Source organism: Chlorocebus sabaeus, chromosome 3 (genome assembly GCF_047675955.1).
Source record: "Chlorocebus sabaeus isolate Y175 chromosome 3, mChlSab1.0.hap1, whole genome shotgun sequence".
Taxonomy (NCBI): Eukaryota; Metazoa; Chordata; class Mammalia; order Primates; family Cercopithecidae; genus Chlorocebus; species Chlorocebus sabaeus.
Window position 1 is genome coordinate 77,877,614 of NC_132906.1, and position 26,536 is coordinate 77,904,149.

Genomic DNA, 26,536 nt, shown 5'->3' on the forward strand with positions numbered 1-26,536 from the left:
GACATAAAATTAGAAACATTAGAACATCCAAATACCGCATTAAGATTAAAACATTGTTTAAGATAAATGATTACCACGCAACAATATTACTTCCATTTTAAAACACCAGTTAAGGTACAAATGGGCTTTATTATTATTAATGTCTCAGAAGGAAAAAATACAAAAAAATAGGTTTCTGTAATTTTAAATGCATTTCTGTAATTTTTTTATATTATTTTTTGAGACAGTCTTACTCTGTCGCCCAGGCTTGAGTGCAATGGCGCGATATCGGCTCACTGAAACCCCCGCCTCCTGGATTCAAACAATTCTCCTGCCTCATCCTCCCAAGTAGCTGGGATTACAGGTGCCCACCACCACACCCAGCTAATTTTTTGTATTTTTCGTAGAGACGGGGTTCTGCCGTGTTGGCCAGGCTGGTCTTGAACTCCTGAACTCAGGTGATCCACCTGTCTTGGCCTCCTAAAGTGCTGGGATTACAGGTGTGAGCCATTGCCACCAGCCTAAATGCATTTCTGTAATTTTAAATGCATTTTGTGAATAAGGAAATGTGGATGCACATAAAACTAGATATAAAAGGCTATACTTTGATAAACACCAGCTAGTCCAGTACCTGGGCTATCTGGCAAAACATCAAACTTTGGTGATCAGGAAAAAGGAACAATCAGGTTTTAAATACTCAATGGTCATTTATTATATAACTTAAACTTATTCAATACATTAAATACCTGTTTTAAATAATTACAAATTTTTAAAATTAAAGAATATGTCACTGATCTTCATGAGACTTCCAAATCGTCTCAGCAGGGGCTCCACACTTCCCCAGCAGGCGTCAGGTTTCCTGTCATGCTTTCGCCTTCCTTCTCATATAAACTAGTGCTAGAGTTCATCATGTGTCAAAACTGTAGGGGAGAAAATTTTATTTAGCTCCTGGCATCTTAAACATAAAATTATCTTAAATATTAACTTATGTATGATGAGGAAGCACTGGTATTGACTGAGGATCCTTTATTTGCTAGTTCAGTACCTTTATGCTTCATTATGCAACACGAGAATAGCTCTTTGTACACTGTGATGTCTATTAAATTGTCTCATAACTACTGGTCTTTCTACCCACCTAGAATGTGAGCTCCCATAAGTCTATGAGGACAAGGAACATACCTTACTTATCTTTGTTATCTTTAGGATCTAGCATCCTGCCTGGCAGCTAAGAGGTCTTCAAGAATACTAACAGATTATTCACTGTGAATATAGTATTCTACCCTTAATGTAATGGAACAACAGAAAGCAGAGGACATATTAATATATAGTCGTCATCTAAGATGGGAGGACACCGCACTCTGACACAGACGTAAGTACTACATAAATGCAAGCACAATTCTGATGAAGACTCTTAGAGAGCAAAATGGTCTCTTCTGCATCACTGAGCTGTCACATACCAGCTGACGTAAATCACTGAGAACTCAATATTTTCAGGCAGAAATTAATTAAAATATAATTTAAATGCATGCTGTTCCACAATTCAAGATGTCAGACTATGTTTCTTCACTAAATTCTACTGGAAAGATAATAAATATAAAAAGGAAAAACAATAATGAGAATGAGGGAAGTGGTTACAAGACAAATACTAGAATACTGGAATACTAGAATACTGGAGAAGGCCATCGTAGGTAATAAAAGTAGGAATCCGGTGTCTCTGCCCAGCTGATCATCCTTTCTATAAGATTCTCACAGAAGTGAAGGCAGGCTGGTAACAAAGGAAAACAAAGTACCATCTTATAGTCGTGAATAAGGAAATGTGGATGCACATAAAACTAGATATAAAAGGCTATACTAAGTTATCAATGAATTTCAAGAAATGGGAAACAGGGATAGACTGCATGAAACAACTTCATCCCAGAATACACAGCTGAAACGATGACTTGGCTTTCCTGATGGAGGAGTCTGGGAGAGGTTACTAACAAACACCAGTGCATAGTGAGTCACACAGTGGAGCAATTCAGTGAAGGACTGTGTGGAAAATCTGTGCCTGTCAGCTCCCCACTCTCATTCTTCTCAATCTAAGACAGAAACTAACACCCTGGCATCTATTCTAAGATAAAAAGTGGAAGTCTGTTCTTGAAAGAAAATTGAACAATTCTCAGAGAGAGACAAAGAGGGAGAAATAAAGGGTGGGAGAGAGGGGGAAACAGGATTTTTTTTTTTGGAGATGGAGTTTCACTCGTTGCCCAGACTGGAGTGTAATGGCTTGATCTCGGCTCACTGCAACCTCCGCCTCCTGGGTTCAAGCAATTCTCCTGCCTCAGCCTCCCGAGTAGCTGGGATTACAGGCATGCGCCACCACACCCGGCTAATTTTGTATGTTTAGTAGAGATGGGGTTTCTCCATGTTGGTCAGGCTGGTCTCGAACTCCTGACCTCAGATGATCCATCGCCTTGGCCCCCCAAAGTGCTGGGATTACAGACATGAGCCACCGTGTCCGGCCGTAAAGAGGTATTTTTATATGGGTGTCTGCTCTTAAGTAAAGCGCCCTCATTTGGGTTTTTGGGATGGTGTATAGGATGGGCTTTGATCTGTTCCATGACCATACACCTAGAAGGAGGCCTGCCAGTTGTACACCATGGGTTAGTAATTAACCCTCCCATCTGGGGAAGCCTATCAGAGAAAGAAGCACATTTAAACCCTGGCAAAGGAAACCCACACCAGTTATTATATTGATCAATCTAATATTTCATTCTTAAATATACATGAACAGCCAAAGATCTCCAGGTTTCTGAGGAAGAAAAAAGGGCCAAGATGAATACATAAAACAACATAAACAAAAAGGACCTGAAAAGAACCAAAGCAATATTCAAAACAGTTCTAATTGGTATTTCAGGGGATATTAGAAAAAGTGAAACCATAAAACAAGAACAAAATGAAATTAAAAAGAAGCAAGCAGGGAAAAGAAAGATCTGATAGAAATTAAGAAGTGATTACCCCTCTAAAATAAATGAATAGAAAGACTGAAGATAATATATATCCCCAAAATCACACAAAGTAGATGAAAATTACAACTTAAGATTCCAAGATGAGCTAAAAAGTTTTTAAATATTGATAATATATTACCTTTCTTTGTGTTTCCCTTTATTATGCTATTGAATATGTTCAAGCTTCTATTACATTTGTCAACTTTCAACATCACTTGACTGCTAGTTATTACAAATAGAGTAGTAAGCAAGTTTATTCTGTCTACTTTTTCTCCGCTTTCTATTTTTTGTTGTTGTATTATTCCTGCATTATTAGACTGTCTAACATTTATTTATATACCATTGTTATCCTTATGTCTATCTTTGTTTTAGTCTCTGCTCACCACCGAAATAAGTAAGCATATGGAAGCTCTAAAAGCATAATGAATAAAATAGATCTTATATATATACACACACACATATACATTTATACATGTGTATGTGTGTATGTAATAATATATACTTATATATGTATGTATATATCTATACTTTGGTAAATAGAATGCATCTTCTCTAAGAACTCATGAAACATTCATAAAAACTGATATTAGGCCACAAAGAAAACAACAATAGATTGTAAAAGGAAGAAATAATACAGACAATATTATTTGATCTCAATACAATAACACTAGAAATAACAAAATCAGAAAACATAAAGGCTCTTTCACATAGGAAACAATCAGTCTTCATAATACAACTCTTAGGTCAAAGGGTAGAATCAACTACAACCGAGCTAATACAATGTAGAAAAACAGGAGAAAAATAAGAGAAAGCATGAATGTACAAAATAAGAAATGAAACAGGCCAGATGTGGTGGCCCATGCCTGTAATCCCAGCACTTTGGGAGGCCAAGGTGGGCAGATCACTTGAGGCCAGGAGCCCAAGATCAGCTTGACCAACATGGCAAAACCTCATCTCTACTAAAAATACAAAAATTAGCCAGGCATGATGGCACACACTTATAATCTCAGCTAGTCAGAAGGCTGAGGCACAAGAATCACTTGAACCTGGGAGGCAGAGTTTGAGCTGAGACTGCACCCACTGCACTCCAGCCTGTGTGTCAGAGTGAAACTGTCTCAAAAAATAAAATAAAATAAACAAGAAACAAAGACTTTTTTTTTTTTTTAAAGAGAATACTTTTTACAACACTATAGAATATATCCAATATAAATCTTTTTCTTGGAAAACATAATTTGCCAAAACTGACTCCAGAAGCTATATAAAGACTGAACAGACAAATTTCCACAGAAGCAGAGAAAGCTGTCTACTCCCCTAAAAAGCCCCAGGTTCCACTGCTATGTAAACTGTTCCAGAGCACAAAAAGGAATACAAAGCTCCTAATTATTTTCATGAAGTGGTGGTAACTTCGGTAACAAAAGAAAAATAAATATTAAAACCTGAAAAAACTGCACAAAAGAGCACTACAGTTTTCATCTATGAATATTGATGCAAAAATACTTAGACATTAGAGAAAAGACTACCAGCACATATAAGAATAATAGGTCATGACCAAGTGAGGTTTATTCTTTTTTAAAATTTTTATTTCAATAGCTTTTGGGGTACAAGTGGTTTTCGGTTACTTGGATGAATTCCATAGTGGTGAATTCTCAGATTTTAGTGTACCCATCACCTGAGCAGTACACATTGCATCCAATATGTAGTCTTTTATCCCTCATTCCCTTTTCCCTCCCTGCCCCTCAAGCCCCCAAAGTCCATTATATCACTGTATGTCTTTGTGTCCTCATAGTTTAGTCCTCACTTGTAAGTGAGAACATATGGTATTTGATTTTCCATTCTGAAGTGACTTCACTTAGAATAATGACCACCCAGTTGCTATAAAATACACTATTTTGTTCCTTATTATTATTTTCATTCCTTTAGTCCAGGGGATATATATATACCATGTTTTCTTTATCTACTCATTGGTTAAGGCATTTAAGTTGGTTCTTTGCAATTGTGAAATGTATTGCTATAAACGTGTGTGCATGTGTCTTTCTCATATAATGACTTCTTTTCCAGTGGGGAGATACCCAGTAGTGGGATTTCTGTATTGAATGGTAGATCTACTTTTAGTTCTTTAAAGAGTCTCCATACTGTTTTCCATAGAGGTTGCGCTAATATACAGTCCCACCAGCAGTGTAAAAGTGTTCCCTTTTCACCATATCCATGCCAACATCTATTCATTTCTTTTTCTTTATGGCCATTCTAGCAGGAGTAAGGTGGTATCTCATTGTGGTTTTAACTTGTATTTTCCTGCTGAATAGTAATAATGGGCATTTTTTCATGTTTCTTGGCCACTTGTACATCTTCTTTTGACAAATTTCTATTTATGTCCTTTGCCCACTTTTGATGGGATTATTTTTTTCTTGCTAATTTGAGTTTTTTGTAGATTCTGGATACTAGTCCTTTGTCAGACGCATAGTCACAAATATTTTCTCCCATTCTGTGGGTTGTAGGTTTAGTCTGATGATTATTTCTTTTGCCATGCAGAAGTTTGATAATTAGGTCCCATTTATTTATTTTGGTTGCATTTGCTTTTGGAGTCTTGGTCATGAATTCTTTGTCTATTAATGTCCAGAAGAGTTTTTCCAGTGTTATTGTCTAGAAATGTTTATGGTTACAGATAAACCATAAACATTTTGATCCATCTTGAGCTAATTTTTGTATAAGGTGAGAAATGGGGATGCGGTTTCATTCTTCTTTATGTGGCCTGCAAGTTTTCCCAGCACCATTTATTGAATAGGGTGACCTTGCCCCAGTTTGTTTTTTTATGCTTTGTCAAAGAACCAGTTGGCTGTAAGTACTTGGCTTCATTTCTGTGGTCTCTCTTCTGTTCCACTGGTCTACATGCCTATTTTTATACCAGCATCATGCTGTTTTAATAACTATAGCCTTGTCATAGAATTTGAAGTTTGATGATGTGATGCTTCCAGATTTTTTCTTTTTGTTTAGGATTGCTTTAGCTATTCAGGCTCTTTTTTTGGTTCCATATGAATTTTAGGATTGTTTTTCCTAGTTCTGTGAAAAATGATACAGTATTTGAGTGTGAATTGCATGGAATCTGTAGATTGCATTGGGCAGTATAGTCATTTTCACAATATTGATTATTTCCACGGGATGTGTTTTCATTTGTGTCATCTATGATGATTTCTTTCAGCAGTTTTCCTTGTAGGGATCTTTTACCTCCTTGGTTAGGTATATGCCCAGGTATTTTCTTTGCAGCTGTTATAAAAGGGATTGACTTCTTGATTTGCTTCTTAGCTTGGTCATCCTTTGCGTATAGCAGTGCCACTGATTTGTGTGCAGTGACTTTGTAGCCTGAGACTTTACTGAATTAGTTTATCAGAACTAGGATTTTTTTTTGATATGTCTTTAGGGTTTTCTAGGTAGATGGTCATATCACTGGTGAACAGCATTAGTTTGACTTCCTCTTTTCCACTTTGTATGTCCTTTATTTCTTTTGCTTGCCTAATTGCTCTGGCTACGACTTCCAGTACTATGCTAATAGTTTGTGCATGTAAAGGTGTTCATAGCGGTCTTGAATGATCTTTTGTATTTCTGCAGTATTGGTTGTGAGTCTCTGGTTTCATTTCAAATTGAGCTTATTTGGATTTTCTCTCTTTTTGGTTAATCTCATTAATAGTCTATCAATTTTGTTTATCTTTTCAGAGAACCAGCTTTTTGTTTCATTTTTTTTTGTTAGTTTCAATTTCATTTAGTTCTGCTCTGATCTTTGTTATTTCTTTTCTTTCAATGACTTCAGGTTTAGTTGGTTCCTGTTTCTCTAGTTCCTTGAGGTGTGGCATTAGGTTGTCTATTTGTGCTCTTCCAGGCTTTCTGATGTAGGCATTTGATGCTATGACTTTTCCTCTTAGCACTGCTTTTGTTGTATTCCAGAGGTTCTGATAACCTCTGTCACTATTACCATTCATTTCAAAGAATCTTTGGATTTCCATCTTGATTTTATTGTTAATCCCCAATTCATTCAGGAGCAGATTATTTCATTTCCATGTATTTGTATAGTGTTGACAGTTCCTTTGGGAGCTGATTTCTAATTTTATTCCACTGTTGTCTGAGAAGATACTTGATATGATCTCGACTTTCTTAAATTTATTGAGACTTGTTTTGTGGCCTATGTTGGAGAATGTTCCATGTGCTAAGAAGAATGTATATTCTGTAGTTGTTGGGCAGAATGTTCTGTAAATTTCTGTTAAGTCCATTTGTTTTAGGGTACAGCTTAAGTCCACTGTTTGTTGGCTTTCTGTCTCGATCTGTTTAGTGCTGTCAGTGGAGTACTTTTAAGTCCACCACTATTATTGTGTTGCTATTTTATTTCTTGGGTCTAGTAGTAACTGTTTTATAAATATGAGAGCGCCAGTGTTAGGTGCATATAGATTTAGTATTATAGTATCTTCTTGTTGGATTGATCCTTTTATCATTATATAATGACCTTGTATTTAGATATCCAAATACAAGATATTTGTAAATCTCTAAATCTAAATCTAGCAAGGCCAGGGATGTTTTCCTCAATTACTCCCTCAAATAAGTTTTCCAAATGTCTAGCCTTCTCTTCTTCCTCAGGAACACCAGTTATTCTTAGGTTTGGCTGTTTTACATAATCCCATATTTCTTAAAGACTTTCTTCATTTCTTTTGATTCCTTTATATGTTTGTCTGATTGGGTTAATCAAAAGCCTGATCTTTGAGCTCTAAAATTCTTTTGTCTACGTGTTGTAGTCTATTGTTGAACCTTTCCATGGCATTTTATAGTTCCCTAAGTGTGTCTTTCATTTCCAGAAGTTCGGATTGATTTTTCTTTATGTCTCTCTAGAAAATTTTTCATTCATATCCTGAATTTTAAAAAATTTATGTTGGTTTTCATCTTTCTGTGGTATCTTTCTGTGGTATCTCGTTGAGTAGCTTAATAATCTTCTAAATTCTTTATCTGGTATTTCAAAGATTACATCTTGGTTTGGATCCACTGCTGGAGAGACCGTATGATCTTTTTGGGGGTGTTACAGAACCTTGTTTTGTCATATTACCAAAATTACTTTTCTGGTTCCTTCTCATTTGGGTATACTATTTCCTCTAATTGTTCTTGAATTTATTTTTTATTTGACTGTGTTTTTAATTTCTTCTTCCCCCCTCAAGAATGTGAGTTTAATGTTTATTATAGCTTAATTTGGTTATCTGTACTTTTGGGAGTGAAGACTCTATGAATTCCTCAGTTGTGGACAGTCTTTGTATGATGGTTTCCTCATATGGCTGTAGTAGTCATCATGTACTCAGTGTGTGGGTAAGTCTGCTATCTCCTATGGAATTGCAATGGCAGAGGTCTCTTGAAGCTTATCTCATTTCCCTGTGGTATACACTTTTTAATTTAATTTTTCCCCAATATTTCATTTACTGAGATGATGGTTCAGGCTTCAGGATAGGAGTGGTATTCCTGGGTAGGAACCTGTTGTAGGTAAAGCAGGTGGTAAATGTAATATCCAATGGTGGACAGAGGTCCTAGCCTTGATGAAGGTGGCTGAGGGAGCTCTCAGTTAGATGCAGTGAGGTCTTAACAAGGGGAAGAGAGAGAGCCACCTCCAGCTTCCCTGCCAGGCCAAGCAGGAAAGCTATCCAACTCCCAGACTCACTCTTGTCCCAGTGGCTATTCAGATATTTTTATCTGTAGGCATGTTGTGTTCTAAGGAGAGAGAAACTGTGACTCTGCCTCTTGTGCAAGCCTGAACCTGTGGGGGTACCTCTCCTGCAGCAATGCAGTCACCCTGAAGTGTTCCAGGAAGGCTGTCTACAGGTTCAGCCACACTGAGCTCCTGTGGGAGAAGCCCCAGCTGTGTCTGCAGTGGTGGACAAGGTGGGAAAAAGACCACTTCTCCAAGACCCTCCAAGAGCACCAAGTCTGCCTGACTGTTGGGGTAGAGCTGCAGACTTTTCCTGCTGAGCCTAGCACTGCAATTATGTCTCTGCTGAAAGAATCTCCCACCAGCAGAAAGATCTGGGACTCAAGGCCTGTCGTCTGAATTCTTTTGTCCTATAGGGTGTTCCCTTGATGTGGTGCTCTTTCCCTTACCCTGGGAGTAGGAGTCTTTGAGAACCAGACTACAGTGATTGCTATTGCTTTTCTGTGTCCAGCCAACCTGTGGTGCCAAGTGGAGTTTATTCTAGGAATACAAGGATGTTTCAATGTTAGAAAAAAGGATTTGATATTAGGAAATATATTAATATAGTTTAAAATATATAAAGTTATAGATTATAATTTGTAACACATAAACTACAAATATGTTATAGTTTACAATCTATAAGTTGAAAAATTATGGGTCACCTCTATTTCTGTTGAATAAGTTGATAAAATGCAACCGATTCAATCTATCTTTGATAAAAATATTAAAATAGGAATCAATGGTTATTTCCTCAAGATGATAAGAATATTCTTCTTCAGTCCAACACTATTATCTTAATGGGGAAACATAGAAGGTTGGTCAACCACAATAAAGACAAAGGCCTACTACTACCACTTTATTATTTAACACTGTATTAGATGTATAAGTCAAAGTAAGTAAACAGACCAAAAAAAAAAAGGTGTGATGTACAATGATTAGAAAGGAAAAGGGAAAACCATCTTTCTTTGGAGATAAGATATAGGTATTCCTGGAAAAACCCAAGACAATAAGCCGAAACACTACTACAACCAATATAAAAATTCAGTATGATCATGGGAAATAAAAATCCATGTACAGAAAGTAGTCTTTTTATGTACAAGCAACCACCAGTAAGAAGATATTCTTCAAGAGAAAAATTCCATTTATAACAGTAGCAAAGAAAAGCTTAAACTATACATATATATAAGCTATATGATTAAAATGTTATGATTCTTGAGGAAAACTGAACTTGAACATATAGAAAGACAACGTATTCTGAGACAGAATAGTTTTCATGAAGATGTCAATTCTCTCAAGTCAACTAATTAATGTAATCCTTTTTCTGACCATCCCACACAGCCCCCAAAGAAAAACACAGAAAATTTTCTGAAACTAAGTAAGTTGATTCTAAGGCTTGTATGGAAAAAAACAAAAACAAGAATACACAGAAAAACAACAAAAAAGAAGAGTAATAAGCAAAGGCTAGCCTTACGTGATATTAAAACATAATATAAGTCCTTAATAACTAACGTGGTGTGTAATCGGCACATGTATAGACAGAGACCAATGTATCAACCCTGTAGACACCTTCATCTTGGACTTCCAGAACTATGAGACAATAAATGTCTGGTTTAAGCCAGCCAGTCTTAAACTGTGGAACTATGCTATAGCAGCCCTAGCAAACTAATATAATGCATAATAAGAGAAATGTAAGTTATAAAAGTTATACAATATCTGAAGCCATCCTTATAGAGTTAAAGAATTCTGGAAAGAAATATGGTTAACTATTAGGCAGCATTCTGACCCACATCCTTGTAACTGAAAGTTACTTAGCACTAGATACTGACCATTTGCATCCCCACTGTTCTTGTGGATAGGATTTCTGACATCAGAATCATAAGGTTTTTAAGAATTGCCTAAGCAGATCCTGAGTTCCAGCAGAACAGCTGACACCAACCAGTTTGAAGACCCCCACAAAGTAACCAATTCAGCATGAGAATATCATTTCTTCATCTCCCTATACCACTACTTCGCCCTACACTCTTTGACCAATCAATGCTTTCCATACTCTGACCCCTTCCAAAACCCTTAAAAATCACTCGTCACAAACTGCTCAGGGACACAGACTTGAGTTTTCTTTCTGTTTCCTCATCTGACAGCCCTATGATTAAACCTCTTTCCCTGCTGCAACCCAGTGTCTCAGCATATTGACATGCTGTGTGCATTGGGCAATGAACCTATTATGGTTATAAATCCTCAAAAATAGTTGCTTCTCTAGGTTTAAGTAAAAGAGGACTTCCAATTTTATTCTTATACTTCCATGCTGTTCTAATGTTTATAGTGTACATGTCTTGCATTTGTAATTAAAAGTTGTTAAAAACAATCGGTCTTTTTTGGGGAGGTTCCAAGATGGCCGAATAGGAAAAGCTCCAGTCTACAGCTCCCAGCATGAGCAATGCAGAAGATGGGTGATTTCTGCATTTCCAAACGAGGTACTGGGTTCATCTCACTGGGGCTTGTCGGACAGTGGGCGCAGGATAGTGGGTGCAGCCCACGGACTGTGAGCTGAAGTAGAGTGAGGCATCGCCTCATCCGGGAAGCACGAGGGGTCAGGGAATTCCCCTTCCTAGCCAAGGGAAGCCGTGGCAGATGGCACCTGGAAAATCAGGTCACTCCCACCCAAATACTGCACTTTTCCAACGGTCTTAGCAAATGGCACACCAGGAGATTATATCCTGCGTTTGGCACGGAGGGTCCCACGCCCACAGAGCCTCACTCACTGCTAGCACAGCAGTCTGAGATCAAACTGCAAGGCGGCAGCAAGGCTGGGGGAGGGACACCCGCCATTGCTGAGGCTGAAGTAGGTAAACAAAGTGGCTGGGAAGCTCGAATTGAGTGGAGCCCACTGCAGCTCAAGGAAGCCTGCCTGCCTCTGTAGACTTCACCTCTGGGGGCAGAGCTAAGCTGAACAAAAGGCAGCAGAAACTTCTGTAGACTAAAATCTCCTTGTCTGACAGCTTTGAAGAGTAGTGGTACTCCCAGCATGGAGACTGAGATCTGAGAACGAACAGACTGCCTCCTCACATGGGAATCTGACCCCCGAGTAGTCTAACTGGGAGGCACTTCCCAGCAGGGGCCGACTGACACGTTATACGGCTGGGTGCCCCTCTGAGATGAAGCTTCCAGAGGAACAATCAGGCAGCAACATCTGCAATTCTACAATATTTGTGGTTCTGCAGCCTCCACTGGTGATACCCAGGCAAACAGGGTCTGGAGTAGATCTCCAGCAAAATCCAACAGACCTGCAGCTGAGGGTCCTGACTGTTAGAAGGAAAACTAACAAACAGAAAGAACAGCCACACCAAAACCCCATCTGTACGTCACCATCATCAAAGACCAGAGGTAGATAAAACCACAAAGATGGGGAGAAACCAGAGCAGAAAAGCTGAAAATTTTAAAAATCAGAGTGCCTCTTCTCCTCCAAGGAACGCAGATCCTTGCCAGCAACAGAAAAAAGCTGGACAAAGAATGACTTTGGGGGGGCGGAGCAAGATGGCCAAATAGGAACAGCTCCAGTCTCCAACTCCCAGCGCGAGCAACACAGAAGACCGGTGATTTCTGCATTTTCAACTGAGGTACTGGGTTCATCTCACTAGGGAGTGCCGGACAATCGGTGCTGGTCAGCGACTGCAGCCCGACCAGCGAGAGCTGAAGCAGGGCGAGGCATTGCCTCACCTGGAAAGCGCAAGGGGGAAGGGAATCCCTTTTCCTAGCCAGGGGAACTGAGACACACAACACCTGGAAAATCGGGTAACTCCCACCCCAATACTGTGCTTTAAGGAAACAGGCACACCAGGAGATCATATCCCACACCTGGCCGGGAGGGTCCCATACCCACGGAGCCTCCCTCTTTGCTAGCACAACAGTCTGTGATCTACTGGTAAGGCAGAAGCGAGGCTGGGGGAGGGGCCCCCGCCATTGCAGAGGCTGAAGTAGGTAAACAAAGCCTCTGGGAAGCTCCAACTGGGTGGAGCTCACAGCAGCTCAAGGAAACCTGCCTGTCTCTGTAGACTCCACCTCTGGGGACAGGGCACAGTAAATAATAACAAACGCAGCAGAAACCTCTGCAGACGCAAACGACTCTGTCTGACAGCTTTGAAGAGAGCAGTGGATCTCCCAACACGGAGGTTGAGATCTGAGAAGGGACAGACTGCCTGCTCAAGTGGGTCCCTGACCCCTGAGTAGCCTATCTGGGAGACATCCCCCACTAGGGGCAGTCTGACACCCCACACCTCACAGGGTGGAGTAAACCCCTGAGAGGAAGCTTCCAAAGCAAGAATCAGACAGGTACACTCGCTGTTCAGCAATATTCTATCTTCTGCAGCCTCTGCTGCTGATACCCAGGCAAACAGGGTCTGGAGTGGACCTCAAGCAATCTCCAACAGACCTACAGCTGAGGGTCCTGACAGTTAGAAGGAAAACCATCAAACAGGAAGGACACCTACACCAAAACCCCATCAGTACGTCACCATCATCAAAGACCAGAGGCAGATAAAACCACAAAGATAGGGAAAAAGCAGGGCAGAAAAGCTGGAAATTCAAAAAATAAGAGCACATCTCCCCCGGCAAAGGAGCGCAGCTCATCGCCAGCAACGGATCAAAGCTGGACGGAGAATGACTTCGACGAGATGAGAGAAGGCGGCTTCAGTCCATCAAACTTCTCAGAGCTAAAGGAGGAATTACGTACCCAGCGCAAAGAAAGTAAAAATCTTGAAAAAAAAAGTGGAAGAATTGATAGCTAGAGTAATTAATGCAGAGAAGGTCATAAATGAAATGAAAGAGATGAAAACCATGACACGAGAAATACGTGACAAATGCACAAGCTTCAGTAACCGTCTCGATCAACTGGAAGAAAGAGTATAAGCAATTGAGGATCAAATGAATGAAATGAAGCGAGAAGAGAAACCAAAATAAAAAAGAAGAAAAAGAAATGAACAAAGCCTGCAAGAAGTATGGGATTATGTAAAAAGACCAAATCTACGTCTGATTGGGGTGCCTGAAAGTGAGGGGGAAAATGGAACCAAGTTGGAAAACACTCTTCAGGATATCATCCAGGAGAACTTCCCCAACCTAGTAGGGCAGGCCAACATTCAAATCCAGGAAATACAGAGAACGCCACAAAGATACTCCTCGAGAAGAGCAACTCCAAGACACATAATTGCCAGATTCACCAAAGTTGAAAGGAAGGAAAAAATCTTAAGGGCAGCCAGAGAGAAAGGTCGGGTTACCCACAAAGGGAAGCCCATCAGACTAACAGCAGATCTCTCGGCAGAAACTCTACAAGCCAGAAGAGAGTGTGGGCCAATATTCAACATTCTTAAAGAAAAGAATTTTCAACCCAGAATTTCATATCCAGCCAAACTAAGTTTCATAAGTGAAGGAGAAAAAAAATCCTTTACAGATAAGCAAATGCTTAGAGATTTTGTCAGCACTAGGCCTGCCTTACAAGAGACCCTGAAGGAAGCACTAAACATGGAAAGGAACTACCAGCACCAGCCACTGCAAAAACAGGCCAAAATGTAAAGACCATCAAGGCTGGGAAGAAACTGCATCAACTAACGAGGAAAATAACCAGTTAATATCATAATGGCAGGATCAAATTCACACATAAAAACATTAACCTTAAATGTAAATGGCCTAAATGCTCCAATTAAAAGACACAGACTGGCAAACTGGATAAAGAGTCAAGACCCATCAGTCTGCTGTATTCAGGAGACCCATCTCACATGCAGAGACATACATAGGCTCAAAATAAAGGGATGGAGGAAGATCTACCAAGCAAATGGAGAACAAAAAAATGCAGGGGTTGCAATCTTAGTCTCTGATAAAACAGACTTTAAACCATCAAAGATCAAAAGAGACAAAGAAGGCCATTACATAATGGTAAAGGGATCAATTCAACAGGAAGAGCTAACTATCCTAAATATATATGCACCCAATACAGGAGCACCCAGATTCATAAAGCAAGTCCTTAGAGACTTACAAAGAGACTTAGACTCCCATACAATAATAATGGGAGACCTTAACATACCACTGTCAACATTAGACAGATCAACGAGACAGAAAGTTAACAAGGATATCCAGGAATTGAACTCATCTCTGCAGCAAGCAGACCTAATAGACATCTATAGAACTCTCCACCCCAAATCAACAGAATATACATTCTTCTCAGCACCACATCGCACTTACTCCAAAATTGACCACATAATTGGAAGTAAAGCACTCCTCAGCAAATGTACAAGAACAGAAATTATAACAAACTGTCTCTCAGACCACAGTGCAATCAAACTAGAACTCAGGACTAAGAAACTCAATCAAAACTGCTCAACTACATGGAAACTGAACAACCTGCTCCTGAATGACTACTGGGTACATAACAAAATGAAGGCAGAAATAAAGATGTTCTTTGAAACCAATGAGAACAAAGATACAACATACCAGAATCTCTGGGACACATTTAAAGCAGTGTGTAGAGGGAAATTTATAGCACTAAATGCCCACAAGAGAAAGCAGGAAAAATCTAAAATTGACACTCTAACATCACAATTAAAAGAACTAGAGAAGCAAGAGCAAACACATTCGAAAGCTAGCAGAAGGCAAGAAATAACTAAGATCAGAGCAGAACTGAAAGAGATAGAAACACAAAAAACCCTCCAAAAAATCAATGAATCCAGGAGTTGGTTTTTTGAAAAGATCAACAAAATTGACAGACCACTAGCAAGACTAATAAAGAAGAAAAGAGAGAAGAATCAAAATGACGCAATTAAAAATGATAAAGGGGATATCACCACCGACCCCACAGAAATACAGACTACCATCAGAGAATACTATAAACACCTCTATGCAAATAAACTGGAAAATCTAGAAGAAATGGATAATTTCCTGGACACTTACACTCTTCCAAGACTAAACCAGGAAGAAGTTGAATCCCTGAATAGACCAATAGTAGGCTCTGAAATTGAGGCAATAATTAATAGCCTACCAACCAAAAAAAGTCCAGGACCAGATGGATTCACAGCCGAATTCTACCAGAGGTACAAGGAGGAGCTGGTACCATTCCTTCTGAAACTATTCCAATCAATAGAAAAAGAGGGAATCCTCCCTAACTCATTTTATGAGGCCAACATCATCCTGATACCAAAGCCTGGCAGAGACACAACAAAAAAAGAGAATTTTAGACCAATATCCCTGATGAACATCGATGCAAAAATCCTCAATAAAACACTGGCAAACCGGATTCAGCAACACATCAAAAAGCTTATCCACCATGATCAAGTGGGCTTCACCCCTGGGATGCAAGGCTGGTTCAACATTCGCAAATCAATAAACATAATCCAGCATATAAACAGAACCAAAGACAAGAACCACATGATTATCTCAATAGATGCAGAAAAGGCTTTTGACAAAATTCAACAGCCCTTCATGCCAAAAACGCTCAATAAATTCGGTATTGATGGAACATACATCAAAATAATAAGAGCTATTTATGACAAACCCACAGCCAATATCATACTGAACGGGCAAAAACTGGAAAAAATTCCCTTTGAAAACTGGCACAAGACAGGGATGCCCTCTCTCACCACTCCTATTCAACATAGTGTTGGAAGTTCTGGCTAGGGCAATCAGGCAAGAGAAAGAAATAAAGGGTATTCAGTTAGGAAAAGAAGAAGTCAAATTGTCCCTCTTTGCAGATGACATGATTGTATATTTAGAAAACCCCATCATCTCAGCCCAAAATCTCCTTAAGCTGATAAGCAACTTCAGCAAAGTCTCAGGATACAAAATTAATGTGCAAAAATCACAAGCATTCTTATACACCAGTAACAGACAAACAGAGAGCCAAATCAGGAATGAACTTCCATTCACAATTGCTTCAAAGAGAATAAAATACCTAGGAATCCAACTTACAAGGGATGTAAAGGACCTCTTCAAGGAGAACTACAAACCACTGCTCAGTGAAATCAAAGAGGACACAAACAAATGGAAGAACATACCATGCTCATGGATAGGAAGAATCAATATTGTGAAAATGGCCATACTGCCCAAGGTTATTTATAGATTCAATGCCATCTCCATCAAGCTACCAATGAGTTTCTTCACAGAATTGGAAAAAACTGCTTTAAAGTTCATATGGAACCAAAAAAGACCCCGCATCTCCAAGACAATCCTAAGTCAAAAGAACAAAGCTGGAGGCATCACGCTACCTGACTTCAAACTATACTACAAGGCTACAGTAACCAAAACAGCATGGTACTGGTACCAAAACAGAGATATAGACCAATGGAACAGAACAGAGTCCTCAGAAATGATACCACACATCTACAGCCATCTGATCTTTGACAAACCTGAGAGAAACAAGAAATGGGGAAAGGATTCCCTATTTAATAAATGGTGCTGGGAAAATTGGCTAGCCATAAGTAGAAAGCTGAAACTGGATCCTTTCCTTACTCCTTATACAAAAGTTAATTCAAGATGGATTAGAGACTTAAATGTTAGACCTAATACCATGAAAATCCTAGAGGAAAACCTAGGTAGTACCATTCAGGACATAGGTATGGGCAAAGACTTCATGTCTAAAACACCAAAAGCAACGGCAGCAAAAGCCAAAATTGACAAATGGGATCTCATTAAACTAAAGAGCTTCTGCACAGCAAAAGAAACTACCATCAGAGTGAACAGGCAACCTACAGAATGGGAGAAAATTTTTGCAATCTACTCATCTGACAAAGGGCTAATATCCAGAACCTACAAAGAACTCAAACAAATTTACAAGAAAAAAAACAAACAACCCCATCAAAAAGTGGGCAAAGGATATGAACAGACCTTTCTCAAAAGAAGACATTCATACAGCCAACAGACACATGAAAAAATGCCCATCATCACTGGCCATCAGAGAAATGCAAATCAAAACCACAATGAGATACCATCTCACACCAGTTAGAATGGCGATCATTCAAAAGTCAGGAAACAACAGGTGCTGGAGAGGATGTGGAGAAATAGGAACACTTTTACACTGTTGGTGGGATTGTAAACTAGTTCAACCATTATGGAAAACAGTATGGCGATTCCTCAAGGATCTAGAACTAGATGTACCATATGGCCCAGCCATCCCATTACTGGGTATATACCCAAAGGATTATAAATCATGCTGCTATAAAGACACATGCACACGTATGTTTATTGCAGCACTATTCACAATAGCAAAGACTTGGAATCAACCCAAATGTCCATCAGTGACAGATTGGATTAAGAAAATGTGGCACATATACACCATGGAATACTATGCAGCCATAAGAAAGGATGAGTTTGTGTCCTTTGTAGGGACATGGATGCAGCTGGAAACCATCATTCTTAGCAAACTATCACAAGAACAGAAAACCAAACACCGCATGTTCTCACTCATAGGTGGGAACTGAACAATGAGATCACTTGGACTCGGGAAGGGGAACAACACACACCGGGGCCTATCATGGGGAGGGATTGCATTGGGAGTTATACCTGATGTAAATGATGAGTTGATGGGTGCTGACGAGTTGATGGGTGCAGCACACCAAAATGGCACAAGTATACATATGTAACAAACCTGCACGTTATGCACATGCACCCTAGAACTCAAAGTATAATAAAAAAAATTAAAAAATAAAAATTAAAAATAAAATAAAAATAAACAAACAAACAAAAAAAGAATGACTTTGACGAGTTGAGAAGAGAGGGCTTCAGAAGATTGGTAATAATAAACTTCTCTGAGCTAAAGGAGTATGTTTGAACCCACTGCAAAAAAGCTAAAAACCCTGAAAAAAGATTGGACGAATGGCTAACTAAACAGCATAGAGAAGACTTTAAATGACATGATGGAGCTGAAAACCATGGCACGAGAACTACGTGAGGAATGAACAAGCTTCAGTAGCCAACTGGATCAACTGGAAGAAAGGGTATCAGTGACTGAAGATCAAATGGATGAAATGAAGCGAGAAGAGAAGTTTAGAAAAAAGAGTAAAAACAAATGAACAAAGCATCCAAGAAATATGGGACTACATGAAAAGACCAAATCTACATCCGATTGTTGTACCTGAAAGTGATGGGGAGAATGGAACCAAGTTGGAAAACATTCTTCAGGATATTATCCAGGAGAACTTCCCTAACCTAGCAAGGCAGGCCAACATTCAAATTCAGGAAATACTGAGAATGCCACAAGGATACTCCTCGAGAAGAGCAACTCCAAGACACATAATTGTCAGATTCACCAAAGTTGAAATGAAGGAAACAATGTTAAGGGCAGCCAGAGAGAAAGGTTGGGTTACCCACAAAGGGAAGCCCATCAGACTAACTGCAGATCTCTCGGCAGAAACTCTACAAGCCAGAAGAGAGTGTGGGCCAATATTCAACATTCTTAAAGGAAAGAATTTTCAACCCAGAATTTCATATCCAGCCAAACTAAGCTTCGTAAGTGAAGAAGAAATAAAATCCTTTACAGACAAGCAAATGCTGAGAGATTCTGTCACCACCAGGCCTGCCTTACAAGAGCTCCTAAAGGAAGCACTAAACATGGAAAGGAACTACCAGTACCAGCCACTGCAAAAACAGGCCAAATTGTAAAGACCATCGATGCTAGGAAGAAACTGCATCAACTAACGAGGAAAATAACTAGTTGACATCATAATGACAAGATCAAATTCACACATAAAAATATTAACCTTAAATGTAAATGGGCTAAATGCTCCAATTAAAAGACACAGACTGGCAAATTGGATAGAGTCAAGACCCTTCAGTGTGCTGTATTCAGGAGACCCATTTCATGTGCAGACACACACATAGGCTCAAAATAAAGGGATGGAGGAAGATCTACCAAGCAAATGGAAAACAAAAAAATGCAGGGGTTGCGATCTTAGTCTCTGATAAAATAGACTTTAAACCAACAAAGATCAAAAGAGACAAAGAAGGCCATTACATAATGATAAAGGGATCAATTCAACAAGAAGAGCTAACTATCCTAAATATATATGCACCCAATCAGGAGCACCCAGATTCATAAAGCAAGTCCTCAGAGTCCTACAAAGAGACTTAGACTCCCACACAATAATAATGGGAGACTTTAACACACCACTGTCAACATTAGACAGATAACAAGACAGAAAGTTAACAAGGATATTCAGGTATTGAACTCAGCTCTGCACCAAGCAGACCTAGTAGACATCTACAGAACTCTCCACCCCAAATCAACAGAATATACATTCTTCTCAGCACCACATCGCACTTATTCCAAAATTGACTACATAGTTGGAAGTAAGGCACTCCTCAGCAAATGTAAAAGAACAGAAATCATAACAAACTGTGTCTCAGACTAGTTCAATCAAATTAGAACTCAGGATTAAGAAACTGACTCGAAACTGCTCAACTACATGGAAACTGAACAACCTGCTCCTGAATGACTACTGGGTACATAACAAAATGAAGGCAGAAATAAAGATGTTCTTTGAAACCAATGAGAACAAAGACACAACATATCAGAATCTCTGGGACACATTTAAAGCAGTGTGTAGAGGGAAATTTATAGCACTAAATGCCCACAAGAGAAAGCAGGAAAGATTTGAAATTGATACCCTAACATCACAATTAAAAGAACTAGAGAAGCAAGACCAAACACATTCAAAAGCTAGCAGAAGGCAAGAAATAACTAATATCAGAGCAGAACTGAAGGAGATAAAGACACAAAAAACCCTTCAAAAAATCAATGAATTCAGGAGCTGGTTTTTTGAAAAGATCAACAAAATTGTTAGATGGCTAGCAAGACCAATAAAGAAGAAAAGAGAGAAGAATCAAACAGATGCAATAAAAAATGATAAAGGGGTATCACCACCACTCCCACAGAGATACAAACTACCATCAGAGAATACTATAAACACCTCTATGCAAATAAACTAGAAAATCTAGAAGAAATGGATAAATTCCTGGACACATACACTCTCCCAACACTAAACCAGGAAGAAGTTGAATCCCTGAATAGATCAGTAACAGGCTCTGAAATTGAGGCAATAATTAATAGCCTACCAACTAAAAAAAGTCCAGGATCAGAGAGATTCACAGCTGTATTCTACTACAGGTACAAAGAGGAGCTGGAACCATTCCTTCTGAAACTATTCCAATCAATAGAAAAAGAGGAAATCCTCCCTAACTCATTTTATGAGACCAGCATCGTCCTGATACCAAAGCCTGGCAGAGTCACAACAAAAAAGAGAATTTTAAACTAATATTCCTGATGAACATTGATGCAAAAATCCTCAATAAAATACTGGCAAAACGAATCCAGCAGCACATCAAAAAGCTTACCCACCATGATCAAATGGGCTTCATCCCTGGGATGCAAGACTGGTTCTACATATGCAAATCAATAAACATAATCCAGCATATAAACAGAACCAAAGACAAAACCACATGATTATCTCAATAGATGCAGAAAAGGCCTTTGATAAAATTCAACAGCCCTTCATGCTAAAAACTCTCAATAAATTAGGTATTGATGGGATGTATCTCAAAATAACAAGAGCGATTTATCACAACCCACAGCCAATATCATACCGAATGAGCAAAAACTGGAAGCATTCCCTTTGAAAACTGGCACAAGACAGGAATGCCCTCTCTCACCACTCCTATTCAACATAGTGTTGGAAGTTCTGGCCAGGGCAATCAGATAGGAGAAAGAAAGTGTATTCAATTAGGAAAAGAGGAAGTCAAATTGTCCCTGTTTGCAGATGACATGATTGTATATTCAGAAAACCCCATCATCTCAGCCCAAAATCTCCTTAAGCAGATAAGCAACTTCAGCAAAGTCTCAGGATACAAAATCAACGTGCAAAAATCACATGCATTCCTATACACCAACAGACAGAGAGCCAAATCATGAGTGAACTCCCATTCACAATTGCTTCAAAGAAAATAAAATACCTAGGAATCCAACTTACAAGGGATGTGAAGGACCTTTTCAAGGAAAATTACAAGCCACTGCTCAACGAAATAAAAGAGGACACAAACAAATGGAAGAATATTCCATGCTCATGGATAGGAAGAATCAATATTGTGAAAATGGCCATACTGCCCAAGGTAATTTATAGATTCGGTGCCATCCCCATCAAGCTACCAATGACTTTCTTCACAGAATTGGAAAAAACTACTTTAAAGTTGATGTGGAACCAAAAAGGAGCCTTCATTGCCAAGACAATCCTACGCAAAAAGAACAAAGCTGGAGGCATCATGCTACCTGACTTCAAACTATACTACAAGGCTACAGTAACCAAAACAACACGGTACTGGTACCAATACAGAGATATAGACCAATGGAACAGAACAGAGCCCTCCGAAATAATACCACACATCTACAGCCATCTGATCTTTGACAAACTTGACAAAAACAAGAAATGGGGAAAGGATTCCCTATTTAATAAACGGTGCTGGGAAAACTGGCTAGCCATATGTAGAAAGCTGAAACTGGATCCCTTCCTCACACCTTATACAAAAATTAATTCAAGATGGATTAAAGACTTAAATGTCAGACCTAAAACCATAAAAACTGTAGAGGAAAACCTAGGCAATACCATTCAGGACACAGGCATGGGCAAGGACCTCATGTCTAAAACACCAAAAGCAACAGTAACAAAAGCAAAAATTGAGAAATGAGATCTAATTAAACTAAAGAGCTTCTGCACAGCAAAAGAAACTACCATCAGCATGAACAGACAATCTACAGAATGGGAGAAAATTTTTGCAATCTACCCATCTGACAAAGGGCTAATATCCAGAATCTACAAATAACTTAAACAAATTTACAAGAAAAAAATCAAATAACCCCATCAAAAAGTGGGCAAAGGATATGAACAGATACTTTTCAAAAAAAGACATTTATGCAGCCAACAGACACATGAAAAAATGCTCATCATCACTGGCCATCAGAGAAATGCCAATCAAAACCACAATGAGATACCATCTCACACCAGTTAAAATGGCGATCATCAAAAAGTCAGGAACAACAGGTGCTGGAGAGCATGTGGAGAAATAGGAACACTTTTGCACTGTTGGTGGGACTGTAAATTAGTTCAACCATTGTGGAAGGCAGTGTGGTGATTCCTCAAGCATCTAAAACTGGAAATACTATTTGACCCAGTCATCCCATTACTGGGTATATACCCAAAGGATTACAAATCATGCTGCTATCATGCACATGTATGTTTATTGCGGCACTATTCACAATAATGAAGACTTGGAACCAACCCAAATGTCCACCAATGATAGACTGGATTAAGAAAATGTGGCACATATACACCATGGAATACTATGCAGTCATAAAAAAGAATGAGTTCATGTCCTTTGTAGGGACATGGATGAAGCTGAAAACCATCATTCTCAGCAAACTATCGTAAAGACAGAAAACCAACCACCACATGTTCTCACTCACAGTTGGGAAGTGAACAATGAGAACACCTGGACACAGGTGGGGAACACCACACATTGGGGCCTGTTGTGGGGTGGGGGTAGGGGGTGGGATAACATTAGGAGATATACCCGATGTAAATGACGAGTTAATGGGTGCAGCACACTAACATGGCACATTTATACATATGTAACAAATCTGCACATTGTGCACACGTACCCTAGAACTTAAAGTATAATAATAATTAAAAAAAACTCTTCTGTAAAACTTCTCTCCCTTATTTATGTACATATCTATACACAAACACATACAAACTTATGATTTTTCTTTAATGGAAATGAGATCAATTATATTGTAAATATTGCTCTATAACCTATTTTTTAACTTAAAAATATGCTGTCAGGACAAACACATTTACCTGGTTTGTATTGAAAGGCTACACTATATTTCATTGTTTGTATCAATGTTTATGTAACCAATTGTCTATTGATGGACAGATTATTTCTATTTCATTGTTAAAAATAATGCTATAATAAACATACCAATAAAGACATCATTTTTCTTTTTTTAAGTTTGCTGAAGTGAATTGCTGGGTCAGAGGGTATATACATTTTAAATTTTTATACATATAAAATTTCCTTAACTTATACAGCTACTATATATACTTATATAAAAATGCTAACTTTCCAACATTCTCACCAATGCTCATTAATATTAACCATTAACTCTTTCCCAATTTGATAAAAGAAACACTTAAATATAAGAAAAAACGTTTTCTGTTGAGGTAATTTTCCTTTCTTCCTTCTTTCTGTTTTCTTTCCTTCTCTCCCTCCTCCCTTTGTCATTCAATTTCTCCCCCTTTAAAAAGAACTGTATCATACCACTTACAGAATAATTTTTTCCTTCTGAATAGAAACAGTATCTTTATAGTAAATTATTATATATACATCGGTGTGTTTTAAATAATGAACTTTTTGAACACACCAAGAAAGCTTTTTTTTTTAAAGGAAAACTTTTGTTTTAAAAGTCAAGATGAAACAATTTCACATTGATATGAGAAAGTTTATATATAATCATTTCGGCTTCCCTAAACAGTAAAGCTGAGGAAAATGAGAACTGTATTCTGAACCACTGGGAAGAATTATTGAGAGTATTAGCCAATAATCTAGTGAAAGTCTCTAACACACTGACCTGAACACAATAGGAGTTCGGGGGGGTTTTTAAGAAAGAGTAAAGAATAGGGAGTCACAGGCAGCACTGATAGGGAAAGAGAATTACAGGACAATCAAGAAGTTTATATCAGCTTTAAAAAATAAATTCAGCACATTTATTGAACACTTATGTAGGGCAATGAAATGCCAAGGTAACCACAGATTTTTTCATAAAAGGAATTGAAGCAAATCTAATCCAAGTCATTCTCCACCCATGACTAAGGATACTGGAACCATGAACATGTGGGGAAACCTGTGTTATATACGAGATTAATTTCAGAGACAGGAAGTGATATTTTTAGTAGGCTCTGCAAGGCTTTTATTAATTTTTAGGACTTGCTCAAATTTTCACATTTAGGAAATTCAGTGCAACCTTAAAGACAAACACTCCTTTTACTTTTATTTTTCACCTCTATCTTGTGTCAGGAGACTAATGTTACACTACCTATCTATATAGAGATATTAGCTGAAGCTGTATCCATGGGGAAACAGATTATCTATGTTTTAAACTTGTAAGCTTAGTCTACACAAAAATACACCTTTAAATTATGCCACAGACTTTCTTAAACACATTCTTAATCATTTGATAAATTCATTAGGAAATTAGTCTGTAGTCTATTCTAATCTCATTAATGCAACACATGGTTCAGACATCACAACAGGTTGATGACTTACTTGTATCTTGCTTCTTGTTTTCAAGATGATCTAACAGTTGTCTTATCTCAGCATCATACTCCACCCATTCTGGGACAATTCTGGCAGCAGCTTTTAGTTTGGGTTCTTTTGTTTTGGGATTATTGCACTAAAAGTTTAAGTAAATTTTGTTAATGAAAGACCATACTCCTGGAAACATAAGGACAATGTTGTGTCACTAGGGCAAACAAAATACATTTTATAAAAAGCAGAGTCCTACTAAGTACTGGAAGTTTAATACACACAGGATCAAGTAAAATGACATATCACAACTTAGTATGTAATAATTACTTAATACAAACACCTCAATCAGAAATTTAAGTAAAAATTGTTGAAAGACATTCTGACAACTCGTTAAGAGTTGTCAAAAGAATTAGGTAAAATGTTTTGACAAAGGATCTAATTACATTACCACTAAGTAAAAGAACATAGCAGACTAGTGTGCTTTGTAGGTACAGTAGAAAAACATGGAAAAGGCATCTCAGTTCTCAGGGCTCCAACTCCATATTTACTAACAGTAGGATCTGTATAGATCACATAATTATGTGTGTGTGTATCTTATTTATTCAACTGCAAAAAAAAATTAAAATAAGAAAATCTCTAAGGTTCCATCAATATACAATCAGTTTAAACTACTGAGTACTACTATAGAGTTTCTTGGGAAATTAAAGTTAAAAGCAAACATTACAGAAGGTTGATAAGAATCTGACACACGATGTAACTGAAGGTACAGCTGATAGGATCTGCTGACATATTGGGCATGAGCTGTAAGTAAAGAGAGGCATCAAAGAAAGACAAAGTCACCAGTACCTTTGGCTTGAGCAGTATAAAGAATGGATTGCCATTTGCTGAGACAGAAGACAACGGGAGCAGTATAAACTTCATCAAGTTATAAAGGAAGCCCATTAATTATTTACAAAGAATTAAGGCAGGAAGCAACTTGAAGCTCACTTCTGGTGACATTTTCTCCACTTGCTTTCCTCTTATTTCTTAGGGGAAAGCTATGAGTCATGAGCCATTAGCCTGTTGTCTTAACCCCTTCTCAGTTGATTCATTATGGATTTCTTTTCCATAGTGACATATTCCTGAGGTAAGCGGAAAAAACAATTTTCTTTGCAGAAATTAACTTTATAGGCAATGTCTTCTATATGGTGAAGATAATGGGACTAACACTTTTTTAAATTCTGTCAAACTATTAAAAAAATAAAAATATTATATTTTCTTTAGCTTTTTGTACTACAATGGGTTTTTGTGTGTATGTGTGTGCACGTGCACACACGCTATAAACTTTATTAGTGGTTCTTAACTGGGTAATCATGCCCCTCGGGGAGCTTTGGCAAAGTCTGGAGAAAATTTGTGATGGCTGGGGAGTGGTGGGGTGCTTCTGCCATCTAGTGGATAGGGGCCAGAAATGCTGCTGAATACCCTGCAATGCACAGGAAAACTCCCATAACAAAGAATGCATTCTCCACTCCTCAATGCCAATAGTACTGAGACT

The 26,536-nt window shown here is 38.4% G+C and overlaps 1 protein-coding gene across 3 annotated transcripts in view; it reads right to left on the minus strand.

Annotated features, from left to right (window-relative positions):
- Window positions 1-666: 666 nt before the first annotated feature.
- UGGT2 (UDP-glucose glycoprotein glucosyltransferase 2) overlaps window positions 667-26,536 on the minus strand; it is a 228,616-nt gene continuing 202,746 nt past the window's right edge. For all 3 annotated transcript variants that reach the window (XR_005243747.2, XM_038007821.2, XM_007960706.3), the window contains 2 exons: window positions 25,021-25,147; window positions 667-899 (listed from right to left, as the gene is read on the minus strand). Coding sequence is in view for 2 of the 3 variants with exons in the window: in XM_038007821.2 (XP_037863749.2) it covers window positions 877-899; window positions 25,021-25,147 (150 nt within the window). In the remaining variant the exon portion in view is untranslated. The remainder of the gene's footprint in view (window positions 900-25,020; window positions 25,148-26,536) is intronic.